The sequence below is a fragment of the Cyprinodon tularosa genome, unplaced genomic scaffold (assembly GCF_016077235.1).
Source record: "Cyprinodon tularosa strain WSP-4 unplaced genomic scaffold, ASM1607723v1 ctg41, whole genome shotgun sequence".
NCBI lineage: Eukaryota > Metazoa > Chordata > Actinopteri > Cyprinodontiformes > Cyprinodontidae > Cyprinodon > Cyprinodon tularosa.
In genome coordinates, this window is record NW_024039130.1 from 1,846,025 (window position 1) to 1,862,254 (window position 16,230).

The 16,230-nt window shown below is 37.8% G+C and overlaps 2 protein-coding genes across 2 annotated transcripts in view; one reads left to right on the top strand and one right to left on the bottom strand.

Annotated features, from left to right (window-relative positions):
- On the bottom strand, positions 1–2,610 carry zgc:162608 (uncharacterized protein LOC100037332 homolog). Its single transcript, XM_038298619.1, has 4 exons — positions 2,518–2,610; positions 2,364–2,414; positions 2,170–2,263; positions 1–1,256 (listed from the first exon to the last, which is right to left on the bottom strand). The coding sequence occupies exons 2-4, from the start codon at positions 2,410–2,412 to the stop codon at positions 410–412; spliced, it is 990 nt and encodes a 329-aa protein (XP_038154547.1). The 5' UTR covers positions 2,413–2,414; positions 2,518–2,610; the 3' UTR covers positions 1–409.
- A 5,335-nt stretch (positions 2,611–7,945) lies between these two features.
- Positions 7,946–16,230, top strand: part of si:dkey-103g5.4 — a 29,153-nt gene continuing 20,868 nt past the window's right edge. Inside the window, exons 1-9 of the mRNA XM_038298547.1 lie at positions 7,946–8,101; positions 8,483–8,662; positions 8,892–9,012; positions 9,131–9,205; positions 9,317–9,533; positions 9,624–9,786; positions 11,610–11,798; positions 11,905–12,079; positions 14,488–14,627. Of these exons, the coding sequence (XP_038154475.1) occupies positions 7,997–8,101; positions 8,483–8,662; positions 8,892–9,012; positions 9,131–9,205; positions 9,317–9,533; positions 9,624–9,786; positions 11,610–11,798; positions 11,905–12,079; positions 14,488–14,627 (1,365 nt within the window). The 5' untranslated portion in view covers positions 7,946–7,996. The remainder of the gene's footprint in view (positions 8,102–8,482; positions 8,663–8,891; positions 9,013–9,130; positions 9,206–9,316; positions 9,534–9,623; positions 9,787–11,609; positions 11,799–11,904; positions 12,080–14,487; positions 14,628–16,230) is intronic.

Here is a 16,230-nt window from a genome sequence, read left to right on the forward strand (position 1 = left end):
TTTCATTTTTGTGAAACCCCTACCACACATTTTTCTACAACCTTACAGAGCAGACTGGATGAGATGACTTTTATGAAAATATAGAGATAATCTTTCTTAAATAATGATGAATAAAGTAATTCCTTTCTCCCTTTCTTAACTTACAGCAATAGAAATAAAATACAAACAGGTTGTTTTTACACTTGTATAACAAAATACTTTACAAAGGGAGAAACTTTTATGCAGAGTAAAATACCTGATAATATTTTCTTCATCATTTGCATACAGAATGTGAAAAACTGAGAAATTTTAAATGCATTCATTTTTCATTTACTCATGTTTACAGCCAGTTTCTACTCTGACACAATGGCAAAATACAGGATGAATGATCAAGATGTTTTCTTTTTAAGTGCATTTGTGTGAGTTTTTGTTACTGCACCGAGTGCATTATATCCTGTATCAGAGCAGAGAGTTTAACTGAGAAGTCTTCCCGCAAAGATCCTCCTTCCTGCATGACTGAGGCGGAAGGCAGAGACGGGGCGCCACCAACCTCCTCCTCCACACCTATAAACAGCCTCTCCATTCGGGCCGGTAGAACCTGACTCTGCAGAGCTGCGTTATGGCAGAATTCCTCTAAACCACCTGCCAATTCAGTCTGAGGAGACCGAGGTGACTCCAGCATAGCTGCCAGCTGTGCTCTGAGAGCTTCCAACCTGCTCTGTGCCTCGTTCCTCAGTGAACTCACTTCCTCCCCCAACTTGGAGCTCACTGCCTGCCAGACCTCTGAGCCAACGGCGTCTCCTTCAGCATCATCTCTCTGCTTTAGATGTTTAATCACATCACTTGCTGAGGTTTGAAAGTCACTGATGAGGTTGGCTAACTGGATGCTGCTGCTCTCTAGAGTTTGGCTTATCCACTGGACTGCTTCTTGATAAAGAGCAGCACTGGCCTCTGCCTGAGTCGCTGATTTCTCGAGGCCCTGAAGGTACAGCTGAAGCTGGCTGCACAGATCCTGAGTATTGCTGCTCAAAGAGCGCTGGAGCTGCTGGGTGAGAGGATTCAGGCGCTCCCTCATGCTTGCCAGGGTGACTCTAAGATGAGCTGGAGATGGAGACAACCTCTCCCTCAGCTCGGCCAGCTCCTGGCGCAGACGGACCCGCAGACGCTCTGACTCCATGGTGAGCTTACGTTGCATTTCCTCTGCAAGAGGATGCTTCATGTCATCATTGTCAAGCGTGTAAAGGCCACTGCTATCTATGATGCTTTTGTAGATCCCACTAAAGGAAGAAAGAGAAACATTTCATGTAATGGATGGCTGAATTCATTCTTTTTTGAACAAGCCTAAAACAAAACATCATATTGAACAATATAAGTCTATTGGTACATCTTCCGTGATATATGTATGCAAAATTCAAATAAAACTTTCTTTATTAAAAGAATAGGAGGAAGGAAATACATATAAAACCCTTTAACTTTTAGTCCAGCATAGCTATTGGAAGTTCATGCCCCTTAAACGTCCAAATGCTCCTTCAACCATTTTTTATTTTAAGTTAGCTCAAATTATTATAAAACAGAAGTTAAATAATCAATCCTTTTTAAGTCTTTTTTTGTTAATAAAAATCAGAAAAGTGTGTTATTCACTTGTCTTTACCCGCGAACAATGTTGAGGGATAAGTCAACAACTGCTATTCAATCTATCAACCTAAACAAGACAAGCTGAGCAATTAGAATACAAATCAGAGGTAATTTGGATGAGCTGCATGGATTAGAAGCTCAGGTAGGGAAGCCTTGATGGTAAAGCTATTATTTGACCATGTAGCAAATAGGGGCTTTATATGCGGCAAAAAAATCCATATCCACATGCAAAATTATCTTTCTGTCGGTCAGCAACTCTGAATAAACATGAATTTATCCCAATAGCCTAATTAAAAGAAAGACCTAAAACAATGAAAAAACAAAAATTTAGTCTTTAAATGAGTGAAGGTGTTGGCATCATACAGTAGGTTCTTAAAGACTTGCTGAAGACATTGCAAGAAAAGTTTTTTTTTTACAAGGTATTAATTTGGGAGGACTGAACATAAGTGTGAATTATTGAATGGGAAATGGTTCAAAGGATATTAACATTTTCCAAAGGCATTTGATAATATTTTTTATTGACTTTGATAACAGCTGCCAGTTTAGTCGACTTACTGTCCATCTTTTGAGAGGTTTGTCTTGTCAAATACGTGATTTGCCTTTGAGTCAACCCAGGGTGCCTCCCTGGAGTCACTGTGTAAAGGGTATGCTGCAGACAAAATGAATACACACATGAAAAAAAACAAAAAATAGAAAATAAAACAACAAAGAACATAAAAATTGAGACATAAAAGTAAAAAAAATAGTACCTAAAGTTGTTGAGAATGACAAGGTGAAGATAATTAATTTCAGAATCATCTCTTTAAAAGTGAAAAAAGGGAAACAGTTAAGATTTACACACAAAAAACAAAGACATTTGACAAAAAAAAAATACTTATTCTTTTTTTTTTACATTTCCCTTACTTAGAATAAGAGGAAGATCAGCTGGTCTTTCAATGGATCGGGGGGTCTGTGGGCTGACTTCTCTTCGCCTCTGACTTATAAAGGTCTTTCTTATCAGAGAGGCTGCCCTAACTCTGCCTTTGTCAACAGTCAACACGTGGAGGGTCACAATGATTATCAAACACGTATACAAACGCTCACAAACGCAGTGTATGAGGTCACAATGATATTATCTACAGTTTGACCATCATAAAGCTTAATTTCAGTGAATATTGTGAGAATCTTTTTTATGCTTTATCAATGGTTGAAATTAGACCCGCTCAGAAAGCTCTGAACTTTTCACTTTGTGTTATCTGCTTGACACATAACATTAAATAAACTATTTATCCACAGCACAAAAAATGTTTTTCACAGTGCACAGGATTTACTCTTATTTCTGTGAGGTTTTACCAGGCTTTGAGATCTGGGTGAAAGTTAAGTCTGATTCTGTTAGATAAGCTGCTAGTCGTCACTGTGGGGTCAATGTCCATGGCTGTGGTGATGAAATCCCCTATGTAGGTTATTCCAGGTATCCAAAGTCTCACATTTATTTCACTACAGTAACAGAGTTTAGTAAGACCTTGACTGCTGAACATAAAAACAGGCCTGTTGACTGTTTTCTGCACTGCTGAGTTGACCATTAGCTGAGTCAGCATAGATCAGCCAGATCTATTCAAAAAAGAAAACTGGCTGCATCCAAAAGATACACTGAACACATGCGAGAGAGTTTGTAGGAAAAGAAAATGTTACATAATATAACTTATTATCTAACTCTTGTGTTGAAATGATCAGCAAGCTAACAGTATCTCATATCAATGAGCAAAGCTTTTTTTTTTTGTCATTTTACTATAGAGCAAAGGGCGACCCTTTGACATTGTGCAATTGATTATTTCCCAGACATAGATAATCAGGTACCAATTGAATGTTTGGAGTGATTTCACAAAAATGTATTTTTTTGCTATCTGTTATAAATGGTTGTTCAAATAGTTTTGATCACAGTGCATGTTGACAAAATTAGATCACATATTTAAAAAGCATTTTGTCACTCAAACTTTTATGCACCTTCTTTATTTTGTTGGAAACTAGAGACTAATATATTTTTCTAGTCTAGTCCTGGGAAATCCAAACGTTTTAGCTTAGTCTAAAGTGTCTTTCTGGGAAGGAGCCATTTAGCACTGAAACCAGAGCACATGTCGTTCCGTCATGTACGTCATGTACACTCAGTTTGATCAAACTGTTCATGTTGAGCTGTGTTTCAACCATGAAAGAAGCCAGCAGATTAGTTACTGATTGTTTTAACTAGGTTGACTTAATTTTTCCCAGAAAGCAATAACTTTTCAGTGCTTTTATGATTAGCCATGTTTATTCCCTGGAAAAAGTTGACAAAAATACTGTTGCTAGTATATGAACTCTCTGATTTATCTGTCCCATTGACAGAACTAATTGGGAAATCCTTTCTTGTGTATTTCCCCCAAAAGAGCCAATTAAAGAGCTTTTTCTGTTTTATGCAACTTTTATATTATTTGAAAGTGCCCCTGGTCCAATGCCTAAATATTCAGCTGTGTTTTTTTTCTTAGTTGAGCCACTGTGTTGTGCTGTTGAACTGCCCCTATTTCAATAAACTGTAGTGAGATAGAAAACATTTCTGGATAAATATTAGAAGTTTATTTGATAAAACAAGTAAGGAAAAGCAGTGTTGTCTCATCTGGAGCCAAATCAATAATCAGTTACATGTTAGGATTGAGAAAAACACATGTTGTAAAGTGATCCTTCGGCCAGATCATGCTTTCCCTTCTCTCTGCCGACTCCTTTCCTTTGAGCAGTCACTTTTCTGTCACTGTCACCTAACCTCACTGGCCTTATGAATGATTCAGCTACCCACTGAAAGTTATGCAGACTAACTAGCTTGCTGTATAGTCATTTGTGGACGGTGGCGGACAGTAGCATTTTGTTAATTGAGTACTTTTACACAATTTTATGTCAGATTGTTTTTTTTAAACAACGGATACAATGTTTTTATCAGTTTCAGTGTAGTAAAGCGTTGCTTATGGGATTTTTATTTAAGCATGTCAGTATCTTAAAAAAAATGCAAAGTTGTAGAAACGTGTGCTTTTGTTGGCTTTTTGTTGAGGTTCTGAGGGCAATGGCATATGAAGGGAACATCAGTCAACAAAACAAGGAAAGTCTGCACTGCAAGCCAGGTAAGCTTTCCCAACTGGATTTTTCCTCTTCTTACTCTCTCTCTCCCTCATTTTTTCCCTAACTATAACATCAAAAGGCAAGATAGAGGGACATTTGTTTTGCACATATTAGGTTTCTACTGTCCTCTGGCCGGCTTTGGTCCAGTCCCCTGTCCTAAGGGAACTTATGGGCCAACTGTTGGAGCTGTGTCCGAGGAAAGCTGTCTCAACTGTCCTCCAGACCACTACTGCCCTCGACCCGGCTTGCCTACCCCACTGGCCTGTGGTCCTGGGGCTCTGCAGCATTTGTCTGGCCAGGATGTCTGCATCTGCCAAGGAGAAGGACAGAGTTTTCAGGTGTTGTTCCTTTGTTTCTCATCTAAGCATTCCTATAAAGTACAAAGATCAGCAAAGTACAGGTGCTGGTCATAAAATTAGAATATCATGAAAAAGTAGATTGATTTCAGTAATTCCATTTAAAAAGTGAAACTTGTATATTATATTCATACATTACATACAAACTCATATATTTCAGATGTTTATTTTGTTTAATTTTGATGATTACAAATGACAACAAATGAAAATCTCAAATTCATCATATCAGAAAATTAGAATATTGTGAAAAGGTTCAAAATTGATGGCCCCTGGTGCCACACTCTAATCAGCTAATTAACTCAAACCACCTGCAAAAGCCTTTAAATGGTCTTTCAGTCTAGTTCTATAGGCTACACAATCATGGGGAAGACTGCTGACTTGACAGTTGTCCAAAAGACGACCATCGACACCTTGCACAAGGAGGGCAAGACACAAAAGGTCATCGCTAAAGAGGCTGGCTGTTCACAGAGCTCAGTGTCCAAGCACATTAATAGAGAGGCGAAGGGAAGGAAAAGATGTGGTCGAAAAAAGTGTACAAGCAAGAGAGATAACCGCACCCTGGAGAGGATTGTGAAACAAAACCCCTTCAAAAATGTGGGGGAGATTCACAAAGAGTGGACTGCAGCTGGAGTGAGTGCTTCAAGAACCACCACACACAGACGTATGAAAGACATGGGTTTCTGCTGTCGCATTCCTTGTGTCAAGCCACTCTTGAACCACAGACAGCGTCAGAAGCGTCTTGCCTGGGCTAAAGAGAAACAGGACTGGACTGCTGGTGAGTGGTCCAAAGTCATGTTCTCTGATGAAAGTAAATTTTGCATTTCCTTTGGAAATCAAGGTCCCAGAGTCTGGAGGAAAAGAAGAGAGGCACTTCATCCACGTTGCTTGAAGTCCAGTGTAAAGTTTCCACAGTCAGTGATGGTTTGGGGTGCCATGTCATCTGCTGGTGTTGGTCCATTGTGTTTTCTGAGGTCCAGGGTCAACGCAGCCACATACCAGGAAGTTTTAGAGCACTTCATGCTTCCTGCAGCTGACCAACTTTTTGGAGATGCAGATTTCATTTTCCAACAGGACTTGGCACCTGCACACAGTGCCAAAGCTACCAGTACCTGGTTGAAGGACCATGGTATCCCTGTTCTTAATTGGCCAGCAAACTCTCCTGACCTTAACCCCATAGAAAATCTATGGGGTATTGTGAAGAAGAAGATGCAATACACCAGACCCAACAATTCAGAAGAGCTAAAAGCCACTATTAGAGCAACCTGGGCTATCATAACACCTGAGCAGTGCCACAGACTGATCGACTCCATGCCACGCCGCATTGCTGCAGTAATACAGGCCAAAGGAGGCCCAACTAAATACTGAGTGCTGTACATGCTCATACTTTTCATGTTCATACTTTTCAGTTGGCCAACATTTCTATAAATCCTTTGTTTTTATTGGTCTTCAGTAATATTCTAATTTTCTGATATGATGAATTTGAGATTTTCATTTGTTGTCATTTGTAATCATCAAAATTAAACAAAATAAACATCTGAAATATATGAGTTTGTATGTAATGTATGAATATAATATACAAGTTTCACTTTTTAAATGGAATTACTGAAATCAATCTACTTTTTCATGATATTCTAATTTTATGACCAGCACCTGTAATCCTTGCAGATCAAAGAAGTATCCAAATCAAATGTTCTTATCTGAGGCAATGCTACACAGTTTATTTGCTGTACCGTCTTTTAAAGCAAAGGAAAATACCCTTTTAACAAGGTTATGATTTATTTATTGTCTTGCTGTTCTTTCCATATGAATGCAAGAGAATGAGCTTCCTGCCTGTCACACAGATGTATTAGATGATAAACAATCTGTAGCTTCAAGCCAAGAGCGCCCAGGATAGTATTACTGTACAGAAGGATCTGGTTTCCCAGGTGGCTGCAGTTACATAGGTGTTGACCTCTTCTCTCATCAGCTCAGGATCAGTGGAATGAGATTTTTTGGCGGGGTTGTCTGTAGGAGAACACTTGGGAGTCAGCTGCTTATAGAGCAGCTAAAGTGGATCTGATACGTTTACACCTATGTTAGAGTGACAGATTTTTCTCATGTAAGAAAGGAGACCTTTAAAAGTAATTTAAAATCTTTCTCCATTCACGTTACAGTTATCCTCAGCAGTTTAGCTGAGCAGCAAGTAAATCTGGTGCATTCAGTCTTCTTGAGGTTCTAGAGTCAAATTGGACAGAGGTAGAAGATATTTTCTCAAATAAAGGATTATAACAGATACAAAAATGTCCAAAGCAATATTTATACTCAATGGCATATTAAAAACATTTATTTAGATAATAATGGACAATGATAACCTTTATCTAAAACTGATGAACAAAAAAAGATCAAAATTCTACTGGAAGGCCATAGTCAGGCTAAGCAGCAACATGCTTTATTAGCAATGAGCTTTGCCGGTATTTCTTGGGCTGTAGAGACTTAAGACCTGGTAGAAGAAGTTGTCATGGCCTGACGATCAGCATAGATCTGACAATCTATACTGAGCATAAAAAATAAAAGCAATTTAGCTTTTATATAACTACAACTCTGCTAACTTAAACTTTGTGTAGTCATTGTGAATTCATAATGTATTTCAACATAAGTCACAGTTGCAATATGCAAAATTTGAGACAAAGAGTAGGAAGGAGGTAACCAGAGTTAAGTGTTTAAACAATGCTCATCATCTCAGCTGCACCCTGAAAGGGATTTCCAAAAAACAATAAAGAAACAAAGTTGTAGAGTTAAAAGTGTCCTCCATGTTTTAAATCCTGGTTTTGCTTATATCACCCTTCTTCCATCTATTCCTTTTCCCATAGAGCATGGACGGACGTTGCTTATGTACAATCGGATATCAACCCACTAATGACGGGGAAATGTGTGTGAAGAAAGTCTACAATGTCTGCAGGGACGGAAAATCACGTACACAATATGGGGAATGCTTGGACCAGCACCAATGGTCGCTTCACTGCAAAGATGAAGTAAATGCTTCTATTTGTGATAAGGACTTTTCAAACTGAGACACACACAAGAAAACTAGGGGAAAGGTTGTCGGTCTATCTTTTACAAATGATATGAGACAGGAAGCTCATACAAAAGATATGAAACAACTGTGACCTGTTTACAGAACCTACAGAGTAAACACACAGCTTACGATCGCTTAGGGTAATGAGTTCAACCTGGATGTCTTTGCCCTTTAATCTTTGAACCCGGAACGGCCTCAAAGCTTACTAAACCTACTTAATATCTAACTATCAACCTCTTCCTGTGACTTCTGCTCACAAATGATTTCATAGTTGTGTTGAAACAGAGGAATTTATATGTTACAGGTAATCGGGTTTGCTTTGGTTGTTTTCCTGCAGGTGTGCCAAACAGCGGAGGACTACAGTGGTTATGACAGGGAACTGGGTCTGTGTGTCTGCAGAGAGCCTCCTGGTGGAGCTGCATGTGGAGGCCTATGCAGAAGGAAGCTGGCCACCCATCTAAAGCTCCAGTGCAGATATGATAAATACATGGCCGTGACATGGAGCTATGGAAGTCAGGTGGATTTACAGTACAGATAAAATATATCACATTACTGAATGTTATCTTAAATGCTACTATAACATCCATATTATATTTCCACTGACTATGGATTAGCAAGCATCAAAGCCAGTTCAGATAATGCATACAAAGATGCATCACTACATTTATTGTAAACAAAACCTACAGCCTAAGCTCCTGTTTTGCCCTGACCCATAAATGGGAACCACTTTTATGGTGTGTCTGCAGGTGTCAAGTATCTCAGGCAGTGTGCTGCACACCGTTTTTGAAAGGTGGGATTCCCAGGGGACCCTCCAGTGCAGCAGCCATCACAAATCCTCACGTCCTGTCTACATTGTTCAGACAACAGGTGGAGATAAACTTTCAATTATATACATAAACAATTGTTATTCTGCAGCAGACTTCTTTGTGGCTCCCTTTCACACTCATGACCTCCTTTTTCTTCCTTGTCTGTGTCACGGCTGCAGAGGAAGGATTCTTTGGCCTCCTCAGTGGGCTCCCAGAGGAAATTCAGCAACTGTTTCCAGACACCACTTCAACTGGTTTGTCACTGATGTATACCACCCACACAATACAATAACAATGAATGGAAATAATGAACACATGAAAATCAAATTATTACATTAATGACTTTCTGCTTCACTGATTTGCAGAGGAAGATTATAATATCCTGGATGAAGTAAATGTTACAGAAAACGTCAGTAATGCAAAAAGAGACCCTTATTTCAGACAGTGGAATAAAGACTTGATTGACACGGAAGATAAGAGTCCGCTAAGTAGAACTGGAGTTCTCAACCCAACAACATGTCTCCACTTGGGAGATATTTTACTTTTCACCATCAGCATGCACCATTACCCGATGTATGATGTGTAAGTCAGATTCATTATTTATTAATGATCAACTTTTTAAAAAGAATCCACTATCTTTTTAACATTTCTTATCTTCTCTGCACGTCTCAGTGAAAATCTCTACAACACAAACAGTGATTTTGACTGGGGCTCGTTCAGGCTGCTGAAAGAAAAGCTGACACTGTCCTGGACTCCTCCTTCCTTCTTCTCAGTGGTATTTACCAACCCTGGAGTTTATGTCTTCAAACTTAGCAGCAACCAGCATAAACACATGGTAAGCTTTAGTTCAAACATAGTTTTGTGCTGTTATTTGTGTCGGATTTAACACTTTATAGGTCATGTGATTAATTGTTTTACAACAATCAATGTAATCAACGAGGTAATATAGGAAAATCCAGGAAATAGAAAAACTCATGCTTCTGATTATTTTTGGGTCTGAACTTAATCTAATTCAAGCAATTTCTGGGTAAAGCAATTTGCTTCCTAGTATTTTTTTTCTTTTTTATTAGACTTAGACAACAAAGTGCAGCAGTGATCAAATTTAAAGAGTGTAGCAGAAAAAAACAACATTGTGCAAAAACGCATTGATATGGAAGTTAAGGGCATTAATATATAAGGTGCAAATATATATTTTTAGTTTGGTGTTATCAGTGTGATGCAGAGTCTGTGACATGATTTACCTTTTTTTTTTGTTTTTTTAAACATTTTTATAACAGATGAAACAAATTTGAGTTAATCCTAAGTGTAGCCATATAAACCAACATACACCTACAGTATGGAAAAAGCACTATATTTGTAACTTAGTTATATTAGACACATTATATGATTTCTTCTCTTTTTAGATTTGATTGTTCCTGTACCAATTAAATGAAATGCTCACTTAAATAGAGCCTGTCAGACAACATGATAAAAGAAAAAACAATGACAAAAAGTAACACATAATGCCCCATTCTCAAGACTACTAAGACACACATTCAACCCATTCACAAAAAATCTTCCTCGAGGTTACAGCTGAAACAAAAATATTGTCTAAAGGCCTGCAAGGATAACTTGGCTTTGTTAAGATTGGTGCATATCACTAATTTAAGAGTTGCATGAGTAAAACTAACGCAGTATTTCCTAAAACTATGACCATAATTACAATCAGACATGGTGTTGTGGTAGTCTGGGGTTTAGAAAATCCACCTCTGACTGGCATCCTTTCTTTTAAATTGAGGTTTTGAGTTGTCATAGTTTACTTAACTCAGATTCAGAAAAGTGTGGCGTAAATCTAAACATGCCGTTCATGCTTGAAAATGTGAATTTGTATTGCATTAAAAAAAAAAATATTGCAAAAAAAGTAGGGGAATATCTTTGACAGAAGTAAGAAATGTTCATTATAAATCATCACAAATCCCTTGCAGACAGCTTTTTTCTCCTCAGTAAATTAAACCACATGAAAATGTGACATAAAGGAACAGCACAAATAAAGTAATAATTAAACACAAGCACACAGCTTTTCCCTCATTCTCACATGGCAAGTTCGGTCAGCTAGTTACCTTCTCTACTTTTGTCTATGTATCTCCTCCTTTACAACACCCCCTCCACTGACCTCCATACATAATAGGAAATATAAAAATACAAATAAAATAAAACATCCAGTGTGGATGATGCAGCCACAAACAAATAAACAAAAATAAAACACCTAGAGGATGCAGCCACAAACAAATAAAAAAATAAAAATAAAACACCTATCACTAAACATAGCCCCCTCAAAGTGTTGCACCTACTCCTAAATAAAAACATCAATATGTACTAACCATACTCATTAATTACCAGAAATACTACATACTTTAGATATGAACTAAGGTGTTTTTAATAAACTAAGTCATAATTCCATCATTATATCATGAAGCTATTACTACCATGTTTTGCTTTGGAGAGGAGGAATTCATGGTTTCCATGTATTCGGCTCTTTATCTAATGATAGAGAAAATACATGAATAAAACTGATACAGATATTTAAAGAAGCACATGAGAAACATTTTTGTCTCATTTGAGAGGAAAAAATATAGAAATGGTCAAGTGTAAATAACTGGAGATTCAAATTCCTTCCAGTATGTGCGAGTGATGCCTTCAGGGGGCCAATGTTATGAGCCAGGGCCCTTCTTCCCAGCCATCCCGAGACATTTGACCCAAATGGGAATAAGCAGAAGACGTGACCTATTACTTCGACCAGACTGGTTGGTGACGTTTGGGCTGGTTTTTGGAGCTGTGGTCATTCTCTGTTTATGTGTTGCACTGCTGGTTAGTTTCCTTTTAAGCAGAAAGTGCATTTACAGATGTTTACAAAAATAAAAAACAAGTTTATAAATACTTTTGTGTGTATATGTGTGTGTGTGTGTGTGAGTAGATTATATTCAAGGAGTATGGGTGGCCAGAAAAGGAGCCAGTCAAAGCAAGGTATCGGTCGTTGCAGTTGTCCTACCAAATGGATGACTATGCATCAAAAGGTTCAAGGATTTACACAATAAGGAAGACCAATCGAAATCAACAAGCCCAACAAATGAAAGACTCCATCCAACCAGGTAGGATATTTGGAGTTTTAATTCATGCATTAAAAGCCAATCTGTTTCCAAACTTATAGTCAAATGTTATGTGCACCATGTAGACAAACATACATGCACTTTGAAGACCCCAGTGGCTTTTTACCCAACACTGATATTGATCTTAGGGTGGTGCATCCATCTAACCAGTTACTGTTGACGTCATAAAGTTGATAGCACGTGCCGAATGACTAACAGAGAAAGAAAAACAGTTCAAGTGACCCATCAAAGGGCTCTTTTTCAGTTTATTCATCTTCAGCTTCTGAGAAGAACCTGACAGATCTTAACTTTAGAGTAAATGTTTCAATACAGGTGTGTACATAAGGAACAGCATTTAATGCTTTATTTGTCTAATGGCAAAAGTATTTATATTCTTTTTAATTTTTAACATTGTTTAACATTGCGACTAGATTTTCAATTCATTTTATTTCTGAGCTAGCATCAGTCAGACTAAGGGACACTAGATGCAGGTCCATGATGAAGATGTGGCAATGTTTACAGCAGGATTAAGTTATGATATAATTACACTCAACAAAAATATGAACTTAATACTTTTGGATTTGCTCCCATTTTTTATGAGCTGACTTCAAAGATCTAATACTTTTTCCACATGCAAAATATAACCATTTCCCTAAAATATTGTTCACAAACCAGTTTAAATCTATGCATCTATGGAAATGCCCCACTAAACCTGAAGGAACTGCTCACCCCTCTCACTACAACACGATCCCGCCGCTCAAAACACTGGAACCACCTCCTCCTCCCAAATACTAAGCTAAGCATCATGGGCAATCGTGCCTTCTGCACTGCCGCTCCTCAGACCTGGAATGCCCACCCTGATCATCTGAGGGAACCACAGACTATTCAGACTTTTAAAAAGGATTAAAAACATTTCTTTTTAGCAGGACGTATGACTTTTAACATTTTACAATTATGCTATTGATTTTATTCATAAGTGTTTTAAAGCGATGTTTAGTTTTACATTTTGATTTTACCCTTCTATTATGATTTTACCTGTAGCACTTTGAGATTTTTTTTTTTTAAGTAAAGTGCATTACAAATAAAATTTGTTATTATTATTATTATTATTATTATTAAATCTGTGATAGTGAGCACTTCTCCTTTGCTGAGAGAGTTGATCAGGTTGTTAGTTGTGGCTTGTGGAATGTTGGTCCACTCCTTTTCATTGTGCGAAGGTACTGGATATTGGCAGGAACCCGTACACGCTGTCATATTAAGAGCATCCCAAACATGCTCAATGGGCATGGGAGCTGGCTCGGAGCTCGTCTGCCTGGCTGTGTGTTTCCTGGACGGGGCCGCCTTTTACAGCTGCTTTTTGTATCCCTGCTTCTATCTCCTTGAACCCCAGTCGGCCTCGGCAGATGGCCGCTCACACTGAGCCTGGTTCTGCTGGAGGTTTCTTCCTGTTAAAAGGGAGTTTTTCCTCTCCACTGTCGCTACAAATATGCTTAGTGTGAGGGATTGTATTTGAGTCAATGCAATCAACTGGGTTTCCTTGGATAGAAAACTTTGTATCAGTTTGACTGTATGATCTGGTTGAACTGTAAAGTGCCTTGAGATGACATGTGTTGTGAATTTGCCGCTATATAAATAAACTGAATTGAATTCAATTGAATGTGTCTGGTGAGTATGCCTGATCAACTCTATGCAAAGGATGTGTTGCACTGTGTGAGGCAAATGGTGATCACACCAGATACTGACTGTTTTGAGGGAATGTTTGAGGGAAATTGTGATATTGTGTATGTAGAAAACGTAGGTTTAGATCTTGGAGTTGATCTCATAAAAAACGGGAGCAAAACCAAAAGTGTTTCATTTATATTTTTGTTGAGTGTATTTTGGATGAAAAACATTTTAAACTTTGCTACAAGAGCTGTAGGAGATCCAAAAAACACACAGATGAGGCCATTTAAATATTTTGATGGGGAGAGAAACCGTAAATTCATCCTCTTCAAAGCATAACATGATAGTGATAGCTTCATGATATAAGTATGCAATTTTTTAGCTAGGTGAAGGATGTGGTCAGAGTTGATAGTAAGGAATTTAACTAAATATAGGGACAACACTGGAACATTTTCTTCTTTCAACACTGAGACATTTTCTTCCACAAAAAGACAGCTGCCATTGTCGCCTTATGGTCCTGATAATAAAGATTTTACCTGTTAAGGTCAAACAACAGGTGGGCGTGAGGCAGTGCTTTTATGGCCCACCGGGAGGAGATAAAGCCTCTGGTGGTGAAAACTGGTGAAATTATTTCCAGACTACTGTTTATGTTCTTTTAAGTAATCTTAAGGAGATTCAAATACATGTTATTTGCTTTTCATCTCTCTTTGTCCTTCTTCTCTATCTCCTTGTTGTCTTTGTGAAAGCAGCCTGTCTGGATGTTTTAAATGAGTTCTGGGATTATGAACACCAGGTGGATTTGGAGGCTTTCAATAGCAACACCTTCTATAGCCTGCTGCTCAAACAAAGCTTGTCTGTCACTAAAAGGCTGGGGCAGCTCACGACTGAGGTAAAATTTGACTGTAGAGCAGATTAAACAAGAACATTTGATCTGATGTAATGATTCCTCCTTAATTCCTTCACACACACTTAGGCAGGTCGTTTCTGTGAAGCAAAACTGTCGAGAAGTAAGAAACAAATCATCTTTTGCCAAGGAAAGGGCTGTAGTTTTTTTTTTTGCTGCTATACTGAATAGTGTTCAGCCATCCCTCCCCTACCCATTGCTGTGGATTGCTCTTCAAATGTTTAAGAAAAAAAAACCCAGGGAGTCATTATGCAGATACTTCATTTTTTAAGTTAAAAGTTGCAGCCTGGCTCCTTGAGCCTGTGTGGGTCAGCTATATTTGTCTATGTTTAAAAACAATATAGCCATAGGCTGCCATATTAAATAAGCTACAAATGGAGCTCTGCAGGGAAAATTCAAGATAAATAAAAATAGTGTGTAGATTGTAAATTGGACAGAATGACAATATCGACAATTCTTTAAAAATGTAAGTTGAACTTATCAACTTAGTTGTGTATTTTTATTTTTTACGTCCATTACATTGAAGTAATTCACACATTAATAAGTCTTACTCATTCTGGGTCCATTTTGATCTAATTTAAAGGTATAGTGGAGGAGTTTGGAGAATTTTTGAAAAGACCTCTCCCCCTCTCCCCTTTTAAAAAAAATGCACATGCACAGCCCTGTACCCGCTCCAGAGAGGGAACGCCTATTAAACAGCATGCGAAAGCATGCAGGAGCCCATTTCTCCTCGTGTTTGCATCGCTCATACAAGCTTACCTACCAACAAAAAGATTGGCGAATTTTCCACTATGTCAGATTCATTTTCAGTAAGTGAAAATGGGGACGAGCAGGTAGGACGACCTTACGTAAACATATTAAAAGAAAATTCAGATTTGACCACAATAGTTCAGGGCAAAGAGGGAAAAGATCATGTAAAGAATTGCATTTGGCTTGTTTTGCTTATATCAATGTTTTTAAAGTGTGCTAATAAGTAACAGAACACTAAAAAACTAGTCAAGAAGATTGTATTTTGCTCATCCATATGTTAAATATGTAAATTTTAGCAGCTAGGGATTTCATTCTTGTTTTTTTTTATGTTAGAGTTAACTTAAGAGAAAAAAAATAATTAAAATCTTTAGCAATCTTAAGTTTAAATCTTATTTATTCAGATTTAAACTTAAAGCAAAATTCTAAAAAAGCAGATTTTTATATTCACTTCCAGATCCTGGATTTGATTGCCTACAAGCCCTGATCCAATTTGGTTACATACTTCTCTTTCCCCGTTTTCTATAGCTCTTCACATTTCACAGACAATGTTTAGGTCTATTAAAACAGATTGAGTATCATATGTAAAAAAAACTATTTTCATCACACCACCTGTCTTTGTAGTGTATCCTTCCTGTTGTAGCTGGATGCAGTTTAGAGAACAGATTGGTTTTACAGCCCCGTAAAAGTGAAGTTATAAAGATGTAAGAAGAGACGGTATCTTACAAACGCTTATTTCTCCTGAGGATTAAAAATGCTTGCTGTAGCTGGATGATAGCAGGATCAGATAACAACACTTTTATGAGGGTTTTGTTTCTGATGTGAAGTTGTGTTTGTCCAG

Coding starts and splice junctions, on each gene's coding strand:
- zgc:162608 (XM_038298619.1), bottom strand. CDS start 2,412: ATGATTCTGAAATTAATTATCTTCACCTTGTCATTCTCAACAACTTTA. Junction 2,264..2,363: donor GTCATTCTCAACAACTTTAG/GTACTATTTTTT, acceptor TTTTGTCTGCAG/CATACCCTTTACACAGTGAC. Junction 1,257..2,169: donor AACCTCTCAAAAGATGGACA/GTAAGTCGACTA, acceptor TTCTTCCTTTAG/TGGGATCTACAAAAGCATCA.